The sequence below is a fragment of the Nicotiana tabacum genome, chromosome 5 (genome assembly GCF_000715075.1).
Source record: "Nicotiana tabacum cultivar K326 chromosome 5, ASM71507v2, whole genome shotgun sequence".
Classification (NCBI taxonomy): domain Eukaryota; kingdom Viridiplantae; phylum Streptophyta; class Magnoliopsida; order Solanales; family Solanaceae; genus Nicotiana; species Nicotiana tabacum.
In genome coordinates, this window is record NC_134084.1 from 3,024,703 (window position 1) to 3,046,249 (window position 21,547).

General features: G+C 36.0%; 2 protein-coding genes across 2 annotated transcripts; one reads left to right on the plus strand and one right to left on the minus strand.

Moving 5' to 3' along the window:
* Nucleotides 1-13,096: 13,096 nt before the first annotated feature.
* Nucleotides 13,097-13,651, minus strand: LOC142181312 (uncharacterized). The gene is made up of 2 exons (XM_075254332.1): nucleotides 13,411-13,651; nucleotides 13,097-13,302 (listed from the first exon to the last, which is right to left on the minus strand). The coding sequence occupies exons 1-2, from the start codon at nucleotides 13,649-13,651 to the stop codon at nucleotides 13,097-13,099; spliced, it is 447 nt and encodes a 148-aa protein (XP_075110433.1).
* A 2,502-nt stretch (nucleotides 13,652-16,153) lies between these two features.
* Nucleotides 16,154-19,598, plus strand: LOC107823806 (LIM domain-containing protein WLIM2b-like). The gene is made up of 5 exons (XM_016650516.2): nucleotides 16,154-16,377; nucleotides 17,472-17,571; nucleotides 17,657-17,676; nucleotides 18,234-18,323; nucleotides 19,149-19,598. The coding sequence occupies exons 1-5, from the start codon at nucleotides 16,243-16,245 to the stop codon at nucleotides 19,407-19,409; spliced, it is 606 nt and encodes a 201-aa protein (XP_016506002.1). The 5' UTR covers nucleotides 16,154-16,242; the 3' UTR covers nucleotides 19,410-19,598.
* Nucleotides 19,599-21,547: the final 1,949 nt, after the last annotated feature.

Below are 21,547 nucleotides of genomic sequence, written 5' to 3' on the forward strand. Positions count from 1 at the left end.
CTCTGCAGGGATATGTGATTTTGTTATCCTTTTCAAATCCGTAAATGCGTCTGGCATTTGATTTGCTATTCTCTGCAAATGGATAATCTTTTGCACCTCTTTTTCACAAATAGAGGCACGTGGGTCAAGATGAGATAATGATGAATTTTTCCACAAAATTTTCCGTTTGGTTTCACCAACTTCTCCCCCTAATTTTGGGAAAAGTGTCTCATCGAATCGGCAGTCCGCAAATCGTGCAGTAAACAAATTCCCCGTCAATGTTTCGAGGTAGCAAATAATGGAGGACGATTCAAACCCAATATATATTCCTAACCTTCTTTGCGGACCCATTTTGGTGCGATATGGCGGTGCTACAGGCACATATACTGCACATCCAAAAATTCTTTAATGGGATATATTAGGTTCATGATCCAAAACTAATTTCAACGGGGAATATTTATGATAATTTGTCGGTCTGAAACGAACTAGCATTGCTGCATGCAAAATGGCGTGACCCCAAACAAAGTGGGCAGCCTCATTTTTATCAATTGCAGACATTTAATTAAAGACTCTGCAAGACCATTTTGAGCGTGAACATGAGCTACATGATGTTCCATTTTTATCCCAATTTCTAAGCAATAATCATTAAATGCTTGAGATGAAAACTCAACAACATTATCAAGTCTAATAGACTTAATTGGATTATCGGGAAATTGCGCCTGTAATCGGATTATTTGTGCCATTAATTTTGCAAATGCGAGGTTGCAAGATAATAATAGGCACACGTGAGACCATCTAGAAGATGCGTCTATTAAGACCATAAAATATCGAAACGACCCACTAGATGGGTGAATAAGTCCACAAATGTCCCCTTATCGCAGGGGACTCAATCCCAACCTTTGTTGGTGATGGTCTTATAATTAACTTGCCTTGATAACAAGAAGTGCAAGAAAATTCATTATTTAAAAGAATCTTTAAATTCTTTAATGGATGCCCATTTGAGTTTTCTATAATTCGTCTCATCATAATTGATCGAGGGTGTCCCAATCGATCATGCCAAAGTACAAAAGTATTGGAATCAGTAACCTTTTGGTTTACAGTAGAATGTGCCTCAATTGCACTAATTCTTGTCCAATACATGCCACAAGATAAAGATGGGAACTTCTCAATAACCCTCTTTTAGCCAGAGACATTCTTGGTAATGATGAGATATTCAAGATTATTCTCATCTATTGTCTCAATATGATATCCATTTCGGCGGATATCTTTAAAACTCAACAAGTTCCTCTTGGACTTGGAGGAGAATATTGCATTCTCTATGATAAGTATTGTCCCTTTAGGCAGAGTTATAGTAGCTCTTCCAGAGCCTTCAATTAATTTACTACTACCAGAAATTGTAGTAACATCTGCCTTACACATACTTAAATGAGAGAAATATTTCTTCTCTTTGAATATTGTATGTGTCGTACATGAATCAACTAAACAAATATTTTTACAATTGAACTTTGATCCAAGTTTGCTTTGTGAGATATCCATATTTGCTTCCTATTATTTGACATACAAAAGAAATAGATGAATAAATATTAGTATTTTTAGATATAAAGGGAAAGAAACAAAGATAAATTGTTGATTCAATAATGACTCTAATGCAATTTCGGGCAAACTCTCGTTACGATTCAAACCATTATATAGCTAAAAATACAATCATACTTTATTTACACTTATCACTTTCTTAAAAATTTCCATCATGCTAGTAATAGAAAAGTGGTATTTTCACTTTCAAAGTTAGCTCAAATTCAAATGAACAGTAAAAGAGCAAGGCGATCAATGATTAACTTGGTGTAGTAATAAAGAAATGTATTTACATTCCATTCAAATCCCATAATCGGCAATTGGGCACTCATAACCTGTGTTTAACCAAAAAATGGGATTTCGGTCAAAGATTTAATTTAGAAGAACTCGGGTTACTGATAATCAAAAGAATATATGAAAGAAAGTAATTTGGCTAGCAATAATATAATCAGAAGAAAAACAAGTAAACCAATATATTCATATAGTATTTCATGTCCCTACAATTGATCAGTTATCTCCCTTTTACAGCTATTTGGGAGATATGCGTTTTGCCTTGTCATAATAAGGCTATTATGAGTAATTAAAGACATTGAATGCTACGTTACACAATCTTTGTATTTAATACAGATTCTCTAACGTATTCAGTATTTAATGCTCATTAAATACTGTATCTGTACTTTCATATATTGGCAGATTCATTCCCCTTGATTCCTAGACCTAAATAACTTAAATAGGTACGGGCGCCGAGTCCTTTGAATATCTGCCTTTGCCTCTTCCTTTGACTTTGCTCGTATCTGTTGCAACTCGTGTCTCTTTGCCAGCTGTAACTCTTTGACTAGTCTACGTGTCTTGACACATCATCTTTATTCTACTTTAATATGTAAACTCAATTTTTCCCAATACAGATAGTCCCCCCACTTGCCACTTATTCATCAATTGAATATTTGGGAAGTGGATTTCATTAAAACGAAAATTTTTGTCACCATTAATGCTATGACAAAATTGACGCTTCCATTTAATGTTCTTCACACGTGTCACCTTTTCATTAGTTCTGCAGTTTCGCAGCCCTTTTTAAGGCCTTTTTACGGCTCCATTACTTACGAAGCGTCAATTATCATTATTATGGTACTTCCATCATTACACTTTTTCCTTCGGCGGTTGCTTATCAGTATAAATATAATTTCTTTATTTGTCTTTTCCACATAAAGTTTACTAAATATTCAATCTCTCAAATCCCTATTTGCTCCTTCATCGTATCATCCTTCTTCATCATGTCTTCTTCAAATTCTAACCCTAGAAGGGTTCCCATAGTTGATACCTTCCCTAATGCCCCCATTAGAAGCAGAAGGGGAGGTAGGCTTCGTAATTTAGGATCTTTTCGCGGTTCTTCCACTCCTTTATCTAGTTCTGGCCCCTCTTCTAGAATTAGGGGTTCACTTTCACAAAGATCTTCTTCAAGAGGTAAAAATCCTTCTGAACCTCTTCGTGAGCCTACAGTAGAGGATATAGTTCCTACGGAACTATCTTTTTATCATGATAGAGAATCTCTTAGGAACCAAGTCTCTGGTTTAGATCGTGCTATTATTTATCCCACTCAAATTACAGAAGGTTTGATTTCTGTAGTTCGTAGAGACTGTCATTGTAGTAGTGATTTCCCTATTATTATTCCTAATCCAAATCAAAGAATCACCTCTTACATAACCGGGTTTTCTTTTGTTTATACATACCTTTTCACCTTAGGGCTTAGGCCATCTATTGACCCTGTTATTCTTGAGTTCTGTCATTTCTTCAATGTTTGTTTGGGTCAAATTGGCCCAATCATATGGAGGGTTGTTGCCTGTTTGAGGCATTTGACCAACACAGCCAGTGTTCCCTTTACTTTCCCTCATTTGATTCACCTTTACTCCCCTAGACTCTTCCGCAATGGTATTTTCACACTAGTAGCAAGGAGCAAGAGAGTTTTGGTGAGCAAGGAGCAAGGAGCAATGGTATGTCAGGTTTGTTGATGTCCCCATTGTTGGTTTAGTGGGTGATGATAATGTTCCCTTCCCTGAGAAGTGGAATTTTGCATGTAAGTCTTTTCAACTTTCTCATACCTTTTTTCTTCAAGTTTGTCAAGTTTGTCAACTTTTCTAATTTTGCTTTTTTTAGCAACCATGGGAGTTGTGGAGGACATTCCTAATTTCCGTGATTGGGTAGACAAGTTATTGAGGACAGCACCAATGGATGGTAGGTCTTGGAAGACACTTTCTAACTGTTTTGGCTGGAAAGTAAAAACTTATGGTAAGAGATTTTATTTTATTTCATCTTTTCGTGTATATTTTTTTTATTGCACTAATTTCAATCCATCTTTTTATCAGGATTTGCTATTCGTGGAGTCACTACTGAGGCAGTCGCGGCTTCCCGCATCTCTTTGGAAAGGGCTCAAGAAATAATCTTGGGTTCTTCTGCAAAAAGAAAAGTCGTTGCCATTGAGGAACAAGACTCTGAAGAGGAGGAAGACGGGGGCTCTTTGGTGACAAGGCCACGAGCTCGAAGACGCATCATTTCTGATGATGAAGCAGAGGTATCCCCCCGTCGTTCTGTTCCTCTTATCGAGTCTACTGAGACTCCGGTACTGATTCTTGACGATGATGTTGCTCCCGCTGCTGCTCATGACTCTACTGAGCAGTTTTTTATTAGCAGGTTTGGTAGTGAAGGCTTAGGCCATGTTTTAGATGAAGTACCCTTGGCTTTGTTTTTCGACACCCATGTCTGTAACTCATTCTTTGCTAGTTTCGATTGTTTCTGTTCCTCCCCAGACTATTTTTACCACCTCTTTTGTTCCTCCTTCGACAATTCCTCCTCCAAACATTCATCGCACTAAGGTTGGCTCCTCAAGCAGGAGTGCTTCTATGAGGGGAGTAGTCATTGAAGTTCCTGCTGAGGGCAGTCTCTTAAGGAAATCAGGTCAAGCGGATGTATGGCTAGAGCCTTTAATTGGCCCAATTGAGAAAGCTAAGCTAGAGAGCCATAGTTCCTTGACCTTGATGAACGATATTGTGCACACCACTTTAAAGGTATTCCCCTTCTCGTTTTTCTTTTACTTTGTAATTTTTCTATCTTTGAGGATTCTTATTTCCTTTTTCCCTTTTTAGGCCAACCTTATCGGCACAGAGATGATGAAAAGAGTTGCCCACTCAGATCAATTAGTACGTGATTCTCAGTTAGAGATGTGCAATTGGAGGGAACAGTTTGAGAGCTTGCAAATTGATGTGGAGTATTTAGAAGAGAGTAAGAGTACCTTGGAGCAGCAAGTACGGACTTTGACTTCGGAGTTGGTGGTTGAAAAGGCTTCCTCAAGCCAAGCAGATAAAGAAAAAACTCGCCTTGAAACTTCCTTCTCAGAGAAACTGTCCAAGGCTAGTGAAGAAATCAGAGAGTTGAAGGCTCTTTTGAGTAAAAAAGAAGCTTACGCTGGGGAGCTCGTACAAAATTTGACTCAGGCACAAGAAGACCTTCGAGCTTCTTCTGATAAGGTGCGTGCTTTAGAAAGCTCCCATGCCTCTTTCCAGACTTCTTACACATCTGCCTTGGCTGAAAATGAGAAGTTAAAGAACGAGATTGCTGACTGGAAAAGGGATTATGAGATCATTGAAGATAAATCTGCTATTGAAGTAAGTTGGGCATTTTTGAATTCACGCCGTGATACCCTAATTGAAGCTGACCAAGAAAATTTCAACTTGGAATCTGAGTTGGCTAAAATCAATGAAACTATTGAGAAAGCTCAGCAAACTCAAGATTTTATTTCTCCTGTGGCCGAAGCTTCCGTGAATGTTGAGGTCGATACGGGTATCCCAACTATTTCAAGTCCAAACGAGCCTGTTGCTGCAAGTCAAGTTGAGCCCGCAACTGTTGATACTCCTGCTTCAGTACCTTCAACTTCTCAGTGACCAGCTTTAGTTGTTTGAATATCTTTGTTTTTGTTTTATTTAGAAAATTGTGATCAAACCCTTGGTTTCATTTGAGGGTTTATTTTGGAAACGCAAGTCCCCAGACCTTTACATGGGGCAATTTGTATAAACAATTCGTAGCTTTACAACTAAGTATGTACTTAGTCTTAAGTTTTTTTTTAAATATTAAGAAGTTTTCTTGTTATTATCTTGCACTTCTGTTTACTTTATTCTTGCCTTTATTTCTAAGAACTTACAGAATAATTTGCATTTTTATTCTTCAAAAATGCTTCTGTTAAACTTATGACTAATTAATTTAAACATAAGTTTTATAAAAGAGGGCCCTTTTATATTCGACACTTAATGAAGAAGACGTCTCAACTTTATAATGGTGTTTAACATACGATAAAAGAAATATGAAACACACATGTTTCCTTGAAATAACTTTGACAAGTTTGTATTTGAACCTTGTCTAGTTTTGAATAACTCTTTACATGTATTTGAATTACATCAATAACTTTTTTGTAGCTGTTTTTCTTGTAACAAATTTTAAAAAGTAAAAATAATAAACACGAGTTTTTTTTTATAACCCGTTTAAGTACATAGCCTTTACCCTAACTATAGTAAGGTTTTCTTTGGCCTTAGTTCATGACTTCGTGACTTTTACTCTGCACTTGACTTTTTCAGGCTTGAACTTTGACTTTTCTCAATCTTCTTTGCCTTCTTTATACACATGCCTGTGTATATTATGTAGTCCCCCAAGTGCTTGAGTGTTAAAGTATGAAGCCTCGAGCACTTGATTATTCCTCTCATTTGGTCTTTTCCCTGAAAAAAGAAAAAAACATATGGGACTCGGTGGTACGATTGTAGATGAAGACTGCTTAACCCGTTTTGAATTTCTATCAGAATATTTGTAACCCTGGGCTGGGAAGTTTAATGTATTCCACGTGCCTTGCAGGTCGTGACTCATCATTTAGTACGGGATAGCTTTTTTCCTATCATCTAAAATCGCTAGTAAAATTTTAGCAATTCGAAAATAGAATTTTAAAACATAGATACCTGACTGTGGGTATTCCTTAGAAGTAGTATCTCTTCAAATGAACAACATTCTAATGAGAAGGTAGTATTTTGCCATCCATTGTTTCTAGTTTGTATGCTCCTTTACCTGCAATATCATGAATTCTATAGGGTCCCTCCCATGTTGGACTTAATTTACCCGCATTAGCTGCCTTCGTAGATTGGAAAGCCTTTTTGAGAACGAAGTCCCCAATTTTGAAGAATCTGAGGCGTGCTCTTCAGTTGTTGTACCGTTCTATGACTTGCTTTTGTACTGTCATTCTTATTAATGCAGCTTCCCGTTTTCCTTCAAGTAAATCAAGATCTACACGCATTTCTTCGTTATTAGAATCTTCTGTTGCCTGCGTAAACCTCGTACTTGGCTCTCCTATCTCAACGGGAATTAAAGCTTCTGCTCCATAAACCAACGAAAATGGTGTTTCTCCTGTACTTATTTTTGCGGTTGTGCGATATGCCCATAAAACATCAGGTAACACTTCTGGCTAATTACCTTTTGATTCCTCTAAACGCTTCTTCAAATTGTTGATAATGACTTTATTTGTTAATTCTGCTTGCCCATTACCCACCGGATGATAAGGCGTAGACGTAATCCTTTTAATCTGCCAACTTTGAAAGAATTCTGTGATTTGAGCTCCTATAAACTGAGGACCATTATCACACACGATCTCCTTTGGTACACCGAATCGGCATATGATATTCCGCCAAATAAAGTCTTTCACTTCCTTTTCTCACACCTGTTTGAATGCTCCTGCCTCTACCCATTTAGTAAAATAATCAGTGAGTACGAGCAAAAATTTTACCTGTCCTTTTACTTGTGGTAATGGACCCACGATATCCATTTCTCATTTCATAAATGGCCACAGTGCAATGACCGGATATAGTAACTCCGCAGGTTTATGCATATTGTTACCGTACCTTTGACATTTATCGCATTTAGCCACGAAACTCTCTGCTTCTTATTCCATTTTAGGCCAATAATACCCTGCCCTAATTAGGGTTCTTACCAATGATCTTCCTTCTGCATGATTCCCACAATGTCCCTCATCTATTTCCCTCATTACGTACTCCGTTTGAGAAGGTCTGAGGTATCTTGCTAAGGGACCACCAAACATTTTTCGATAAAGATTGTCTTGCTTTAAGCAGTACCGAGCAACCTTTTTTCGAAGTGCATGAGCTTTTTTCTTATCACCAGGGATGGTACCATACTGCAAAAAAGCAACAATCTCGTTCCTCCAATCCCACGTTAAGTTATTAAAATTTACCTCATTCTTGTCGGGGTCGAGAACTGAATGAAACAAATGAATAACTGAACCGTTTGAATCACTTGCCACGTCAGCCGTAGATGCGAGATTAGCTAGGGCGTCTGCTTCAACATTTTCGTCCCTTGGTATTTGTGTAACTTTCCAATTTTGAAATTGTTTTATCAAATCCCGTACCTTTTCCAAGTACTGCTGCATCTTTGCTTCCCTGGCTGTATAAGTCCCCAACATTTGATTAACTACAAGTTGTGAATCACTCTTGATTATAATCTAATTTATGCCAAGTTCTCGTGCTCGTTCTAAACCTGCAATCATAGCCTCGTATTCTGCCTCATTGTTAGTTATAGAATGACATTTGATAGCTTGTCGAATGGTTTCACCCGTAGGTGGTACCAATACGATCCCTAAACCTGCACCTTTTACGTTAGATGAACCAACAGTGAATAACGTCCAAGTTCCTAGGTTAGCTCCATTGAACACTTGTAATTCTTTTTCTACTTCTAATTGTATCCCTTGGCTAAAATCAGCCACGAAATCGGCTAACACTTGAGATTTTATAGCAGTTCTAGGTTGGTATGTGATTTCGTATTCACTCAACTCTAGAGCCCACTTAGCCAATCTTCTTGATAACTCATGCTTATGCAATATATTACGTAAGGGATAAGCAGTTACTACAGCAATAGGGTGACACTGAAAGTAAGGTCTTAATTTCCTAGATGCCATGATTAATGCAAGTGCAAGCTTTTTTAATTGAGGATATCATGTCTCTTCATCTAACAAAGATTTACTAACATAATAGATCGGAGATTGTTTACCTTGGTCTTCTCGAATTAAAACAACACTTACCGCTACTTCAGAAACAACAAGGTAAATGAGAAGTTTTTCCTCAGCCTTTGGTTTTGCTAGCAATGGTGGATTTGATAAGTACGTTTTCAAATTTCTGAGCGCTTGTTGACATTCCTAATTCCATTCAAAATGATCTTGCTTTTTAAGAGCTGAAAAGAATTTAAAGCACTTTTCTGATGATTTGGAAATGAATCTTCCCAAGGCTGCAATTCTTCCAGTTAACCTCTGAACTTCTTTTTTACTTGAAAGCATATCAGGGATTTCTTCAATGGCCTTAATCTGTGCGGGATTCACTTCAATACCACGGTTAGAAACAAGAAAACCTAAAAACTTACCTGATGCAACACCAAATGCACATTTCTCGGGATTTAACTTCATATTAAATTTGAGCAGAATTTGAAAAGTATCAGACAAGTGTGATATGTGATCCCTCGAATGCTGAGTTTTAATGAGCATATCATCTATATAAACCTCCATGGTTTTTCCCAAATGTTCTTGAAACATTTTAGTAACCAGCCTCTGATATGTTGCACCGGCATTTTTGAGACCAAAAGGCATTACTTTATAGCAGTAAGTCCCTCTGTCTGTTATAAATGACGATTTTTCTTAATCTCCTGGATCCATTTTGATCTGATTATAACCTGAATATAAATCTAAAAAGCTTAATAGTTCATGCCCTGCAGTTGCATCAATCAGCTGATCTATATGTGGTAGGGGAAATGAATCCTTAGGGCAAGCTTTATTAAGGTCTGTGTAATCTACACAAACTCGCCATTTCCATTCTTCTTTGGAACTACGACAGTATTGGCTAACTAATTAGGATACTTTACCTCGCGGATGGATCCAATCTTTAGCAATTTTTGAACCTCTTCTTGAATTACCTGATTCTTGAAAGTTCCTTGCTTTCTTTTCTTTTGCTTGACAGGAGGGTATGATGGGTCTTCATTTAATTTGTGAGTCATCACCTCCGGTGGTATCCCTGTCATGTCAGAATGGGATCAAGCAAAACAGTCTATATTAGTTTTTAAAAATTCAATTAACTTACCTCTCATGACTTGGCTAAGATTGGCCCCTACGTAGATTTTCTTATTAGTCCATTGAGCGAATAACACAACAGGCTCCAATTCCTCAATTGTTATTTTGATATTTTCGTTTTCTTCTGGTTCTTGAATGGTGTCAGGCCTTGAATCCACATCTGTTCGTCCCTGTTCAGTTGAGGTTTGTATTGTGGTGCCCTCAGCTGTCTTCTGTGATTGCTATTTTCCTTTATTTTTCGTACTTGAATTTGCTACAGAATTGATGCTCCTAGATGTATGTTTATCTCCATGAATTTGATATACTCCCCAGGGTGATGGAAATTTAATGACTTAATGCAAGGTTAAAGGAACAACATCCATTTCATAGATCCATGGTCTCCCAAGTATCATATTGTAAGCCATCTCCATATCTACTACTTGAAACTTTGTATCTTTGACGACTCCTTCTGCGAATGTAGTGAGTGTTACCTCTCTTTTCGTCACAACACTAGAATTGTCAAATCCAGATAGAGTATGCGCCTTTGGTATTATTCTATCTTCTACTTGCATCTCACGTAGTACTCTTAGCAAAATAATGTTCACGGAACTACCTGGATCAATCAAAACTCGTTTTACATTAGTATCATGTATAATTAGAGATATTTCCAGTGCATCATTATGAGGGGTTAATACACTATCTGCATCTGCATCATCAAATGTAATGCTTTCTTCCTCTATGACATGCCGCATCCGTTTCCCTTGGGTAATTGTAACTTTGGAAACTTTGTTAGTTGCAGTGTATGATATGTCATTGATGTCTTCACCTCCGCTTATAACGTTGACGGTTCTTTTGGGAGAAGGTGGCTTCGGGGGCTCCTGACTGTTCTTCATGTAAGCTTGCTTACCTTTTCCACTGAACAACTCAGTGAGATATCCTTGCTTTAATAAATGATCAACTTCACTTTGTAAAAACCTACAATCTGTCGTTTTATGCCCATGGTTATTATGAAACTCGCACCAATGATCAGGGTTGTGCATGTTTGGATTCGATCTCATCTCTTTTGGCCATCGTACCTTATCTCCCATGCTTCTCAAAACAGCTACGAGCTCGGAAGTGCTCACGTTGAAACTATAACTGCCAAATCTCGCCTTCAAATTTCTATCATCATCTCGTGACTCATAGGTATTTCGATCGTTTCTAAATCTTGATGAAGAACCTGACTCTCTATTCCTTGGTCTGTGATCATACCTTTGATTGTCCTGCTTTAATCGTGAGTCTTTTCCCGCAGGTCTCATGTATGGCTCGTACCTGTTTTTACCGGATCTTTTTTCGGTATCCGCACGTCTCGAACTTACCTTTTCTTCTTTTGAAGTCATGGAACAGTATCTTCTTCTATCCTCAGCTTCGTGCTATACTTGTTGTAAACGTCATTCCACGTTGTAGCTGGGAATTCACGAAGGCTTTCTTTGAGTCGCCTCGTAGCTTCTGAGTTTTTTTCATTCAAATTGTTTGTGAAAGCTATAACTGCCCAATTATCTGGTACATGTGGTAATGTCATTCTTTCACGTTAGAATCTGTCCACGAACTCTCTAAGCAATTCTGAGTCCCCTTGCTTGATCTTGAAAATATATTCCATTCTTTTTTTGACTTTTTGAGCTCCCGAATGTGCTTTGATGAAAGAATCTGCAAGCTCAGCAAAAGAATTTATAGAATTTTCGGGTAAAAGAGAATATCATGTTAATGCTCCCTTGGTGAGTGTTTCACCGAATTTTTTGACTAATACTGATTCAATCTCCTGCTTAGTCAAATCGTTGCCTTTTACGCCTATTGTGAATGCGATCACGTGGTCTCGTGGGTATGTTGTTCCATCGTATTTTGGAATATCAGGCATTTTGAATTTCTTTGGAATCGGGAGGGGAGCAGCAATTGGCTTCCAGGGTTGTTGCGAGTATTTATCCGTATCTATCCCTTTAATTACGGGCGACACCCCGGGTATTTGCTCTATGCGGTCACTTTGCTCCTTGAGCTATTTCTGCAATGTTAGTGCTAAATTTTGTAAATCAGAATTGACTAAGTTACCTGGTTCTCTCGCCTGTGATTCGTCGGGGGTTCCACTGCTACCTGAGTTGACAAGCCCGGAACGAGGGTTCTCCAAAGTGTTGTTGTTTGGAGTGGGTGTGGGTGGTGCAACAGGTAACTGGCTAGCAAAAGCCTCAAGAGCTTTACTGACTTGTGCAGCAATTAGTTTGCAAAGCTTCATCAATAGCTTCAACATTTTCAAATTGAGTGTTTCCATTTGTATGAGATCCATCAGGAGAGCCATCACGAGACTGCCGAGGAGAGCTTCGTGGAGAAGGGACCGGGGTTTGATTACCCTGTGGATTTCCCTGAAGTTGTTGGCTTTCTTGGTTTCTTTGAATGTCGTCATTGTTGTTCGACATGGTTGATGTAACAAGGAAAGTTAAGCTAAAAGAGGGTAGATTATCAGATTTCCGGTAACGGAACCAATTTGTTTAACCAAAGAATGGGATTTCGGTCAAAGCTTTAATTTAGAAGAACTCGGGTTACTGATAATCAAAAGAATATATGAAAGAAAGTAATTTGGCTAGCAATAATATAATCAGAAGAAAAACAAGTAAATCAATATATTCAGATAGTATTTCGTGTCCCTACAATTGATCAGTTATCTCCTTTTTATAGCTATTTGGGAGATATGTGTTTTGCCCTTGTCATAATTAGGCTATTATGAGTAATTAAAGACATTGAATGCTACGTTACACAATTTTTGTATTTAATATAGATTCTCTAACGTATTCAGTATTTAATGCTCATTAAATACTGTATCTGTACTCTTATATATTGTCAGATTCATTCCCCTTGATTCCTGGACCTAAATGACTTAAATAGGTACGGGCGCCGAGTCCTTTGAATATCTGCCCGTGCCTCTTTCTTTGTCTTTGCTCGTATCTGTTGCAACTCCTGTCTCTTTGCCAGCTGTAACTCTTTGACTAGTCTACGTGTCCTGACACATCATCTTTATTCTACTTTAATATGTAAACTCAATTTTTCCCAATACAACGTGATAACGTGATTCACTTGCAAATATGCTCGCATTAATTTTACGTCATTCTCTAATTACGTGAAATCTTTCAAAGTTAATCCTTTTGTTTTCAACTCAAGTAACTAAATATTCTTTTCACATCACAACCTTAATTTAGTAAAGAATATGTTAATTCTTGAAAAAACTAAGCAAACTGAAACATTGTTTAAAACGAATACTATAACTATATTTAATCAAAATGAACTAACATTATCCTATAAAATAAATAGTACTAATTACTACTACTTATATAAAGAACTGTGATTACATGATGTTTATTAGCTACTACGAATATGTAAAAATAAAAAATAAAATTACTCAATCATCTTTAACCGCAGATCATCATCGATCAAATGGTTTATTTTCCCGTCAGGGTGCTCAAAGAAGTCTGCCACATCCAAGTGGGTGATGTCAAAATCATTGTCAGAAACAAAATTGGCTTCATGACCTTTATTCTTTAGAGATGCTTGATAAAGCTCAACCAAATATTTTGGTACACGACAAATATTTGTCCAATGCTCTTTTCCATCGCAACGATAATATTCAGTTTCTGAACCATTTTCCTTTGGCTTCTCATCTTTTCCTTTCCACTTTTGGTGGTTATTTTTCTTTGGAGGGTGATTAACACCAAGAAAATTTCTTCCTTGTCCACGACCATGAAAACGACCACGAATAGGGCCACAGCCTTTTCCACGCGTAGCATAATGAGAATACACCTCATCCACTTCAGACAATGGTGTAGACCCAGTGGGTCGATTTTTGTGATTTCTCATGAGCAAGTCATTGTTTCGCTCAGCCACAAAGAGAAGAGAAATCAGCTCAGAGTACTTCTTGAAACCTTTCTCTCTGTACTGCTGTTGCAGGACCATATTGGAGGCATGAAACGTTGTAAACGTTTTTTCAAGCATATCATAATCAGTGATAGTATCTCCACAGAGTTTCAATTTAGAAGTAATTCTGAACATCGCAGAATTATATTTAGAAACAGACTTAAAGTCTTGGAGCCTCATATGAGCCCAATCATATCGTGCTTGTGGAAGAGTGACCAACTTTAAGTTGTCATATCTTTCTTTTAAGCCATTCCACAAAATAAGTGGATCTTTGACTGTGAGATATTCTATTTTCAACCCTTCATCACGGTGATGGCGCAAGAAAATCAAGGCTTTAGCACAGTATTGGGTGGATACTTTAGTTTTATCTTTAATGGCGTCTCCAAGACCCATTGCATCTAAATGAATTTCAGCATCCAACACCCATGTCATATAGTTCTTGCCGAAATTTCAAGGGCAACGAACTTTCTTTTCATAATGTCAGTCATAATTAAAAAGAGGAGAAAAGTTATACCTTAATCTTCTCAAAGAGCTTCTTGAGACGGTAGAGTCTCGTGCTGATAACGTGTAATAAAACAATAAAAGTAGAAGAACAATATTGCAGAGAAAGAGAGAAAGGAAATTCTTATTGAATTTTGGGATGATTTACAATGGGGTAAGATCCCTCTATTTATAGGGAAAAATGACTTAATCACGAAGTAACATTCTCTACAAGATAGACATTCATTCTAAATAGAATTCTATTCATAACAAAAATAGCTTTATCCACGTTGGACCGGGGCAAAGCCCGGGCTACTCCTCCACTAGTTGTACACATATAGACCATTTTTCTTTCATTTTATACTATTTCTAATTTCTCCACCTTATCCACTAGATCTTTTCTAAAATTAAGGGTTATAGCCGTTCAAGTGTGTTTAAGAGATCGATTTGGATCTGGTATTTGTAGCTTTCTTTGATCACTCATTAACTATCTCATAAGCAATGAAGATCTTCATCAATTCAAAGCAGTATGAGATTTTGAAATTCTAAGCGAGTACGGTGCAATCTTTCTTAAGAGAACTAGCTCAAGTATGTTAAGGTTATCCCTTTTTTCTTTTGGCATGATCCATATGATGCAAACGAAACGTGCAAATGCACAACTTCCATAAATGACTCTATTCATAGAAATGCTAAAGATGCTTATGTTCTTGATTCCCCATGTGTCATATTGTTCTATCATCTGTTCATGGGTCTCAGAAAAATACGTAAGTTGAAAAAGTTTACTTCATGATATTATTCAAAGGCATAATGGTCTTATGATACACCAAGAGATTTTATTGACGTACTTTTCATGCATTGTATTCACGTACATTGACCCATGACCATATGACGTTATATACGCGTATATATGTATATATTATATGTATATGGGATATGGGAAAAGGTTATGGCATTATATACGCACCACCACCTGATCAGCTGGTATACGTTGATGATTTGCCCACAGTGGCCAAGATGATATGATGGGATGCCCTCAGAGGCTTGATGATGTTATGAACACATATACCTCTGCATGGTATGACATTTACACGATTCACAAAGTTATTCAGATATACATGTTGAGTCTTTTACTCCATGTTTCTCTCATGTCTACTAGTTACTAATTTTCATTCCTTACATACTCGGTACATTATTTGTACCGACGTCCCTTTTTCTTGGGGATGCTGCGTTTCATGCCCGCAGGTCCTCATAAACAGGTCGAGAGTACTCCAAGTAGGCTGTCAGCTCAGCGGAAGGTGTTGATGCGCTCCATTTGCTCCGGAGTTGCTTCTTTGGCCAGTATGATTAGTACATGTATTGATTGGTATGGCGGGATTCTGTCCCGACCTTTATTATATTATGTGTTCTTAGAGGCTTGTAGACAGATGTCATGTATACGGATACTTGTATGGCCTTGTCGGCCTATGTTTCGAGTATAGAAAGAATCATGCCGGACTTATAGGCCCGTGCTTCATATGTATAAGTTCGTATTTCCTCATGCTTTATTCCGGTTCATTTACCTATAATAGAATGATATGAAAAATGCGTTATGTTGGTACTCAGTTGAGTAAGGTACCAGATGCCCGTCACGGCCCATTAGTTTGGGTCGTGACAACCATTTTCACTTTTTTTATGAAATTTCACAATTCTTATGTCTAAACGCCACTTAGTATAACACATAAATGTGCATGTCTGTTGGTTTTTATTTTTATTTTTTTATCATACGAATACAGTCAGAATTGAACCGATACCTATTGCATGAGACATGACTCCCAAATGAGTTAACTAATTTTTTAAAAGTTTCTCTATCACATATACTAATTAAAATTTAATTTTTATTTTTATTTTCATTTTCACCTTCAAGCTCCCAACTGAATTAACAACCTTTTGCATGTCCTTAATCTTAGGCAAATTTTAGCTAATCCATTCATTTATATAATTGGTTCTTAGCCACTAAAAAGAACAATAAATCAACTAATTGTTCATTGAGTTAAATATTCATGAGCTTTTATTCCATTATAACTTTGGGGGTCTGAGAATATTCATATGTAAATGATCTCAAATCTCAATTCCCAAATAATAAAACAAACTTAAAAAATCAAAATAAAATCATGTCTTTTTCTGGAACTCAAACAAAATGCAAGGCATGTGATAAAGCTGTGTATGCTGCAGAAGTGATCTCTGCAAGTGGTGTTAATTATCATAATACTTGTTTCAGATGTAGCCATTGCAATGGAAGACTTGCTGTAAGATTTTACAATTCTTTCATTTCTTCAATATTTCATGAATTTTTATTGGGAAATGTTGTTGTTAATATCAAATTAATTTGACGGGGAGTCTTAGAGCAATGGTAAAATTGTCTATGTCTACAGGTCATGGGTTCGAGTTGTGGAAGCAGCCGCTAATGCTTGCATTAGGGTAGGCTGTCTACATCACACCCCTTGAGGTGTGACCCTTCCCCGGACCCAGTGGCGAAGCCTGAAATTTTCTCAAGGGTGTTCAAACTTGAAAAAAAGTATAAAAAAAAAAAATTCCTGACAAAGGGTGTTCAATATATTTTATGTACCTCTAAAACCTAATATTTTATCTTTATACACAGTACAATTTCTCGATAAAGGGTAGTCGATTGACTACTCTTACCAAAATGTAGCTTTTCCCCTATCTGGACCTTATGTGAACGCGGTATATCTTGTGCACCAGGTTGTCCATTTTGTTGTAATATCAAATTAATCCAAAACAAAGAATTAACCCAAATAGTTGCTCAATCAATCGCTTAAATTAAAAATTATCGGCGGATATATACTATATACGTATAATCCATGTATACTATGTATTATATAGATATATTAATCACTATATAATCTATATATACCGGCTAGAAAAGCAAATAGTGAATCTAGCTTGCTATTAGTGTAAAGGTTCTTTAATGAATAGATACAACAGTTATGTGTTTTGAAGATTCCTCGAATGATGGTCAATTTAACTTTTTTGCCAGAAAATTACAATGTGTATAGGTTAAATTTCTTTTATGTATAAGAAATATAACCTTCTAGCGTAATTGTAAAGGGATTAAAAAATATTTTTAAGTCATAGATCGACTCTTAGATGTGACATTTCTTAAACATATTTTGGATCCCTTAATTTCTAATCTTGCCTCTCGCAACCCTACCTACAACCGGCAATGTGAGCAACCACACACAAGCTGAGTTAATATCGAATAAATAAATAAAATAAAATAAAATAAAAAAGGTAAAAAGAAAATAAAATATTTTTCTATGTGGAAGATCATCAATTTTGAAGCTTCTAATTTATTTTTTGGTGATTTACCTTTGAATTATAGTTGAGCAACTACTCTAGCCTAGATGGAGCTTTATTTTGCAAGCCACATTTTGAACAGCTTCTCAAGGAGAAAGGAAGTGCTTCTTTTAAGTCCACATCACGTTAGTTTTTCTAAATCTTTTAACATTTTTATATTTTTTATTATTTTCCTTAACTAATTATTTGTTTTTTTATATCAATGTGCAGTTGGGAGGAACAATGACCTGGTATGTATCTTATATATGCCTAATTTAATAATTATTCCTTCTATCTCAATTTAAGAGATATTTTTCGCTTCTCAAGATTTAAATTATGTTAACTTTGATCAATATTTTAAAATATAATTTTCATATTGACATGAGAATAATTTCATTCTTATGTCGAGAGTTTATCGAAAATAGTTTTTCTACCTCCACAAAGTAGGGATAAGGTTTGCTTACGAATTTCCCTCCCAAGACCATACAGTGGGAATATACTTGGTATATTATTGTTGTTGTGGACGTGAGAATAATTCCAATTTATGTATTTTTTGTATAGTTTTTGAAAATTTTAATTTTAATTTTAAAAATCAAGTTGATTTAATCCAATTTAACTTTAATAATACTCTCGAGAAGTGCAAAGTGCTACATAAATTGAGGCAGAAGAAGTGATCTTTTTTGTAAAATAAAAAAGTAAATAATATTGACATGTAATTACTGATATTCGTTAAATGGAATTTGTTATACTAATTTTATATATATTAAGAATGTATGAGTTTCACCTTTATATATTGTTGTGATTACAGAACAGAAGCCCTAGCAAATTGTCCTCTCTATTTTCCGGCACTCAGGAAAAATGTGCTGCATGCAAGAAAACTGTGTACCCATTGGAAAAGGTAAGGGATTTTGGTGTACTAATTGTTATAAAATTAATTAAGTTTCTTCCACCGTCAAGAGGTGTGGTGAGATGGATTGGACACCTCTATTCTTAATTAGAAGTCTAGGGTTCGAACCTCGGAATGAAAAAACCTCTGGTAGAAAGCGTTTTACCCTTAAATGGGCCTTACACGGCATAAATCTGGATAAGTTGGGCCAGTAAATTCTGAATACCAGATAGTCAATTATACCAACCAAAAAAAGAGAAAGAGCCTTCTTTCTTCTTTGTGTGTTAGTCCTTCATGGAATAATTATTTTTAATGGTAATCCGTTGTACAAAGAATCCCGCGATTCACTTAGGGTTCCAGGAAGGGTCGCACCCCAAAGCTGTGATGTAGATAGTCTATTCTAATACAAGCATTAATTAGTAGTTGCTCCCATTGCTCGAACCCATAAGTCATATGGAAGTAACTTTATCGTTACTGAGCTGCTATATGGAATCCCCTGCTGGCCATCGGGGACCGAGTGGTAAGGCCACAATCCGCAAGGGAACAAATCACTCATTATTCCATCGAGGACAGGTGTACGAATGAGAACTCCAAACGCCACACATCGGCCGCCTACCTACATTTAGGTGGCACCAGCCTTTGACCCGCCTCCGATTACTAAAAGTGAATTCCGAGGCTTCCCTTTAGGAATAATTATTCTTAATTAAATAAAAGTGAAAAAGATAGAGTTTTAACATTTCACTTTCACAAGAGTATTTTTTTTTCAACTTTAACATTTAATTCAAATACTCTAAAGATTTTAATCAAAATATATATAATATATTATTGAAAAAACAGGTGACAGTAGATGGAGAATTTTACCACCAATCTTGCTTCAAGTGTGCACATGGTGGATGCAAACTTACAACTTCATCATATGCAGCATTAGATGGACTTCTCTATTGCAAACCTCATTTCTCTCAATTATTCAAAGAAAAGGGTTCCTATAACCATCTTACAACAACTACAAACAAAAAAAATAGTGGATCAAATGATGAACAAGAAAGCTCTAATACTACTACTGATGAACCACAGGCTGCAGAAGAGACTCAAGATTAGTCATAATTATGAAATTATAGTGTTATTAATTATTGCCAATGAGACTAATCATCTTGAGGAGAATATTATATTGGTTTTCTTATTATTTTTTTCCTTTGTTTGCAATTTTGTAAAGCCTATTAAGGCACCATATATATTTGTATGCTTTTTCTCAGTTTTGCTTTAATAAGAAATCCATTATTTGTCTTACTTTTTTTGTGCTTAATCATTCGGTAATATAAAATTCTGATAATAGCATGGGCTAGTCAGTTTTCGGACTGGTAATTAAAAAATAAATATTATTTGATAATCTAAAATTCTGATAATAGCATGTGCTAGCTAGTTTTCGAACGGATAATTGAAAAATAGTCAACATTTGCAAAGTCATTGAGAAATAACCATTATTTTATGTGGAGATAAAATCCTGACAAAATACCCTAGATGAAACACGAAAAGTTCCAGCATAATATGTTGGATTATGGAGCTCCTGCATATAAACTTCTAGCATATTGTGTTGGAACTCCAGCATATTATAAAATTCAGCATGTTATGCTGGAATCTCATATGTAAAAAATTCGAATTCCAGCATAAGTTGGATTTTTTTTTTTTGGTTTTAAGGGTGATTTTATTTAGATTTTATTTTTACATAAAAAAGGTGGCTAAATTTTAATTACTTTTAAAACTGCGACTAATTTTCAGTTAGCAATTATAAATCAGGCTATCTCTAAATTTTTTTTCCCTCTAAAATTGCAATTTTGTAAAGCCTATTAAGGCACCATATATATTTGTATGTTTTTTCTCAGTTTTGCTTTAATAGGAAATCCATTATTTGTCTTACCTATTTTTGTTTAACTAACCGATAAAGGCATAATTTAGTGTCTGAATCGGTTCAAAACCTTATCTATTGAAAACCGTCTCTCTATTTATGCAAAGTAAGAGCAAGGTCAGCATACAACTATCTCCCCACACTCCACTATTAAAATTATACTAAATATATTATTGTTGTTAACCGATAATCTAAATTTACTTAGGGTAGGCCCACTAAGTGTATAAGGAGTTTCATATTAGAAGACTCTCAATTTTTAGAAAGCTCGTACCTAATACGTCTAGTTAATAAATATGAGAGATTCAAGATTAGTTGTAATGAATATTTAATATTGCTATATAATGAGACTAATCATCTTGAGGAAAACATGCAGAATATAAATTAGTGGTTTTCTTAGTTGTTTCTTCATTTGCAATTTTGTAAAGCCTATTAAGCCATTATTCTTGATAGGAAAAATTACGCGATACATCAAGCATTTATATTATATTTATCATTCGTAGCTATACTTTCAGTAAATTTACTATTTGTATATAGTTATATTTGAATTTTATAGCAAATTCATGAAATAAAAGAATAATTATTTGGAACTAAAACAAAAGAGCAACAAGCTCTATAGCTCAGTTGGTTAGAGTGCTCACTTAGTCAAAGAAGGTCTTGAGGTGGACTCTCAATAAAAGCATTTTATTTTTCCATATTTCTATATTTCGCTTAGTTGTATTCGTTGAAGGAACAAATATGATCGATACATGTTGTATCTTTTATATACATCCCTATATATGTCACGACCTGCACTTGCTAGGCAAGCCAACATTAGAGGTTTGCAACATAAAATTCTTATAAATAACTTATAAACCACTACAACTCAACACATGATAATTAATGTCAGAAACGAAACTTGCATAATAATATTGCGCGTGTGAAATCTATATGTCTAGCTACCCGGGGTATGGAGTCACAATTCACGAACTACTAAGATTAACTACAAGTATTTGGCTGAAATGAAGAAGTACAACTGTTTGTGAACTAAATGAAACAGTAAATGAGTATATGTAGGAGGGGGCTCTAGGAATCTGCGGACGTTGGCAGATCTACCTCGGGTCTCCTGCACAATAGCCAGCTACGAACTCAGAGTCAGCTCGGATCGATATCTGGATCTGCACAGAAAGTGCAGAGTGAAACATCAGTATAGCCGACCCCATGTACTGGTAAGTGTCGAGCCTAACCTCGACGAAGTAGTGACGAGACTAGGACACGACAACAATATAAAAATTTGCAGTTAAATCATATACGAGAAACAATAATAACATAAATTTAACCGATAGAGACGGGAAGG

What these genes read in the sequence shown, in the direction of transcription:
- LOC142181312 (XM_075254332.1), bottom strand. Translation starts at nt 13,651, where the DNA reads ATGGTCCTGCAACAGCAGTACAGAGAGAAAGGTTTCAAGAAGTACTCT. An exon ending in ACAAGGAAGAAATTTTCTTG is followed by an intron (nt 13,303 to 13,410) that starts GTGTTAATCACC and finishes GCGATGGAAAAG; the next exon opens with AGCATTGGACAAATATTTGT.
- LOC107823806 (XM_016650516.2), top strand. Translation starts at nt 16,243, where the DNA reads ATGTCTTTTTCTGGAACTCAAACAAAATGCAAGGCATGTGATAAAGCT. An exon ending in TTCTTTTAAGTCCACATCAC is followed by an intron (nt 17,572 to 17,656) that starts GTTAGTTTTTCT and finishes ATCAATGTGCAG; the next exon opens with TTGGGAGGAACAATGACCTG. An exon ending in TTGGGAGGAACAATGACCTG is followed by an intron (nt 17,677 to 18,233) that starts GTATGTATCTTA and finishes TTGTGATTACAG; the next exon opens with AACAGAAGCCCTAGCAAATT.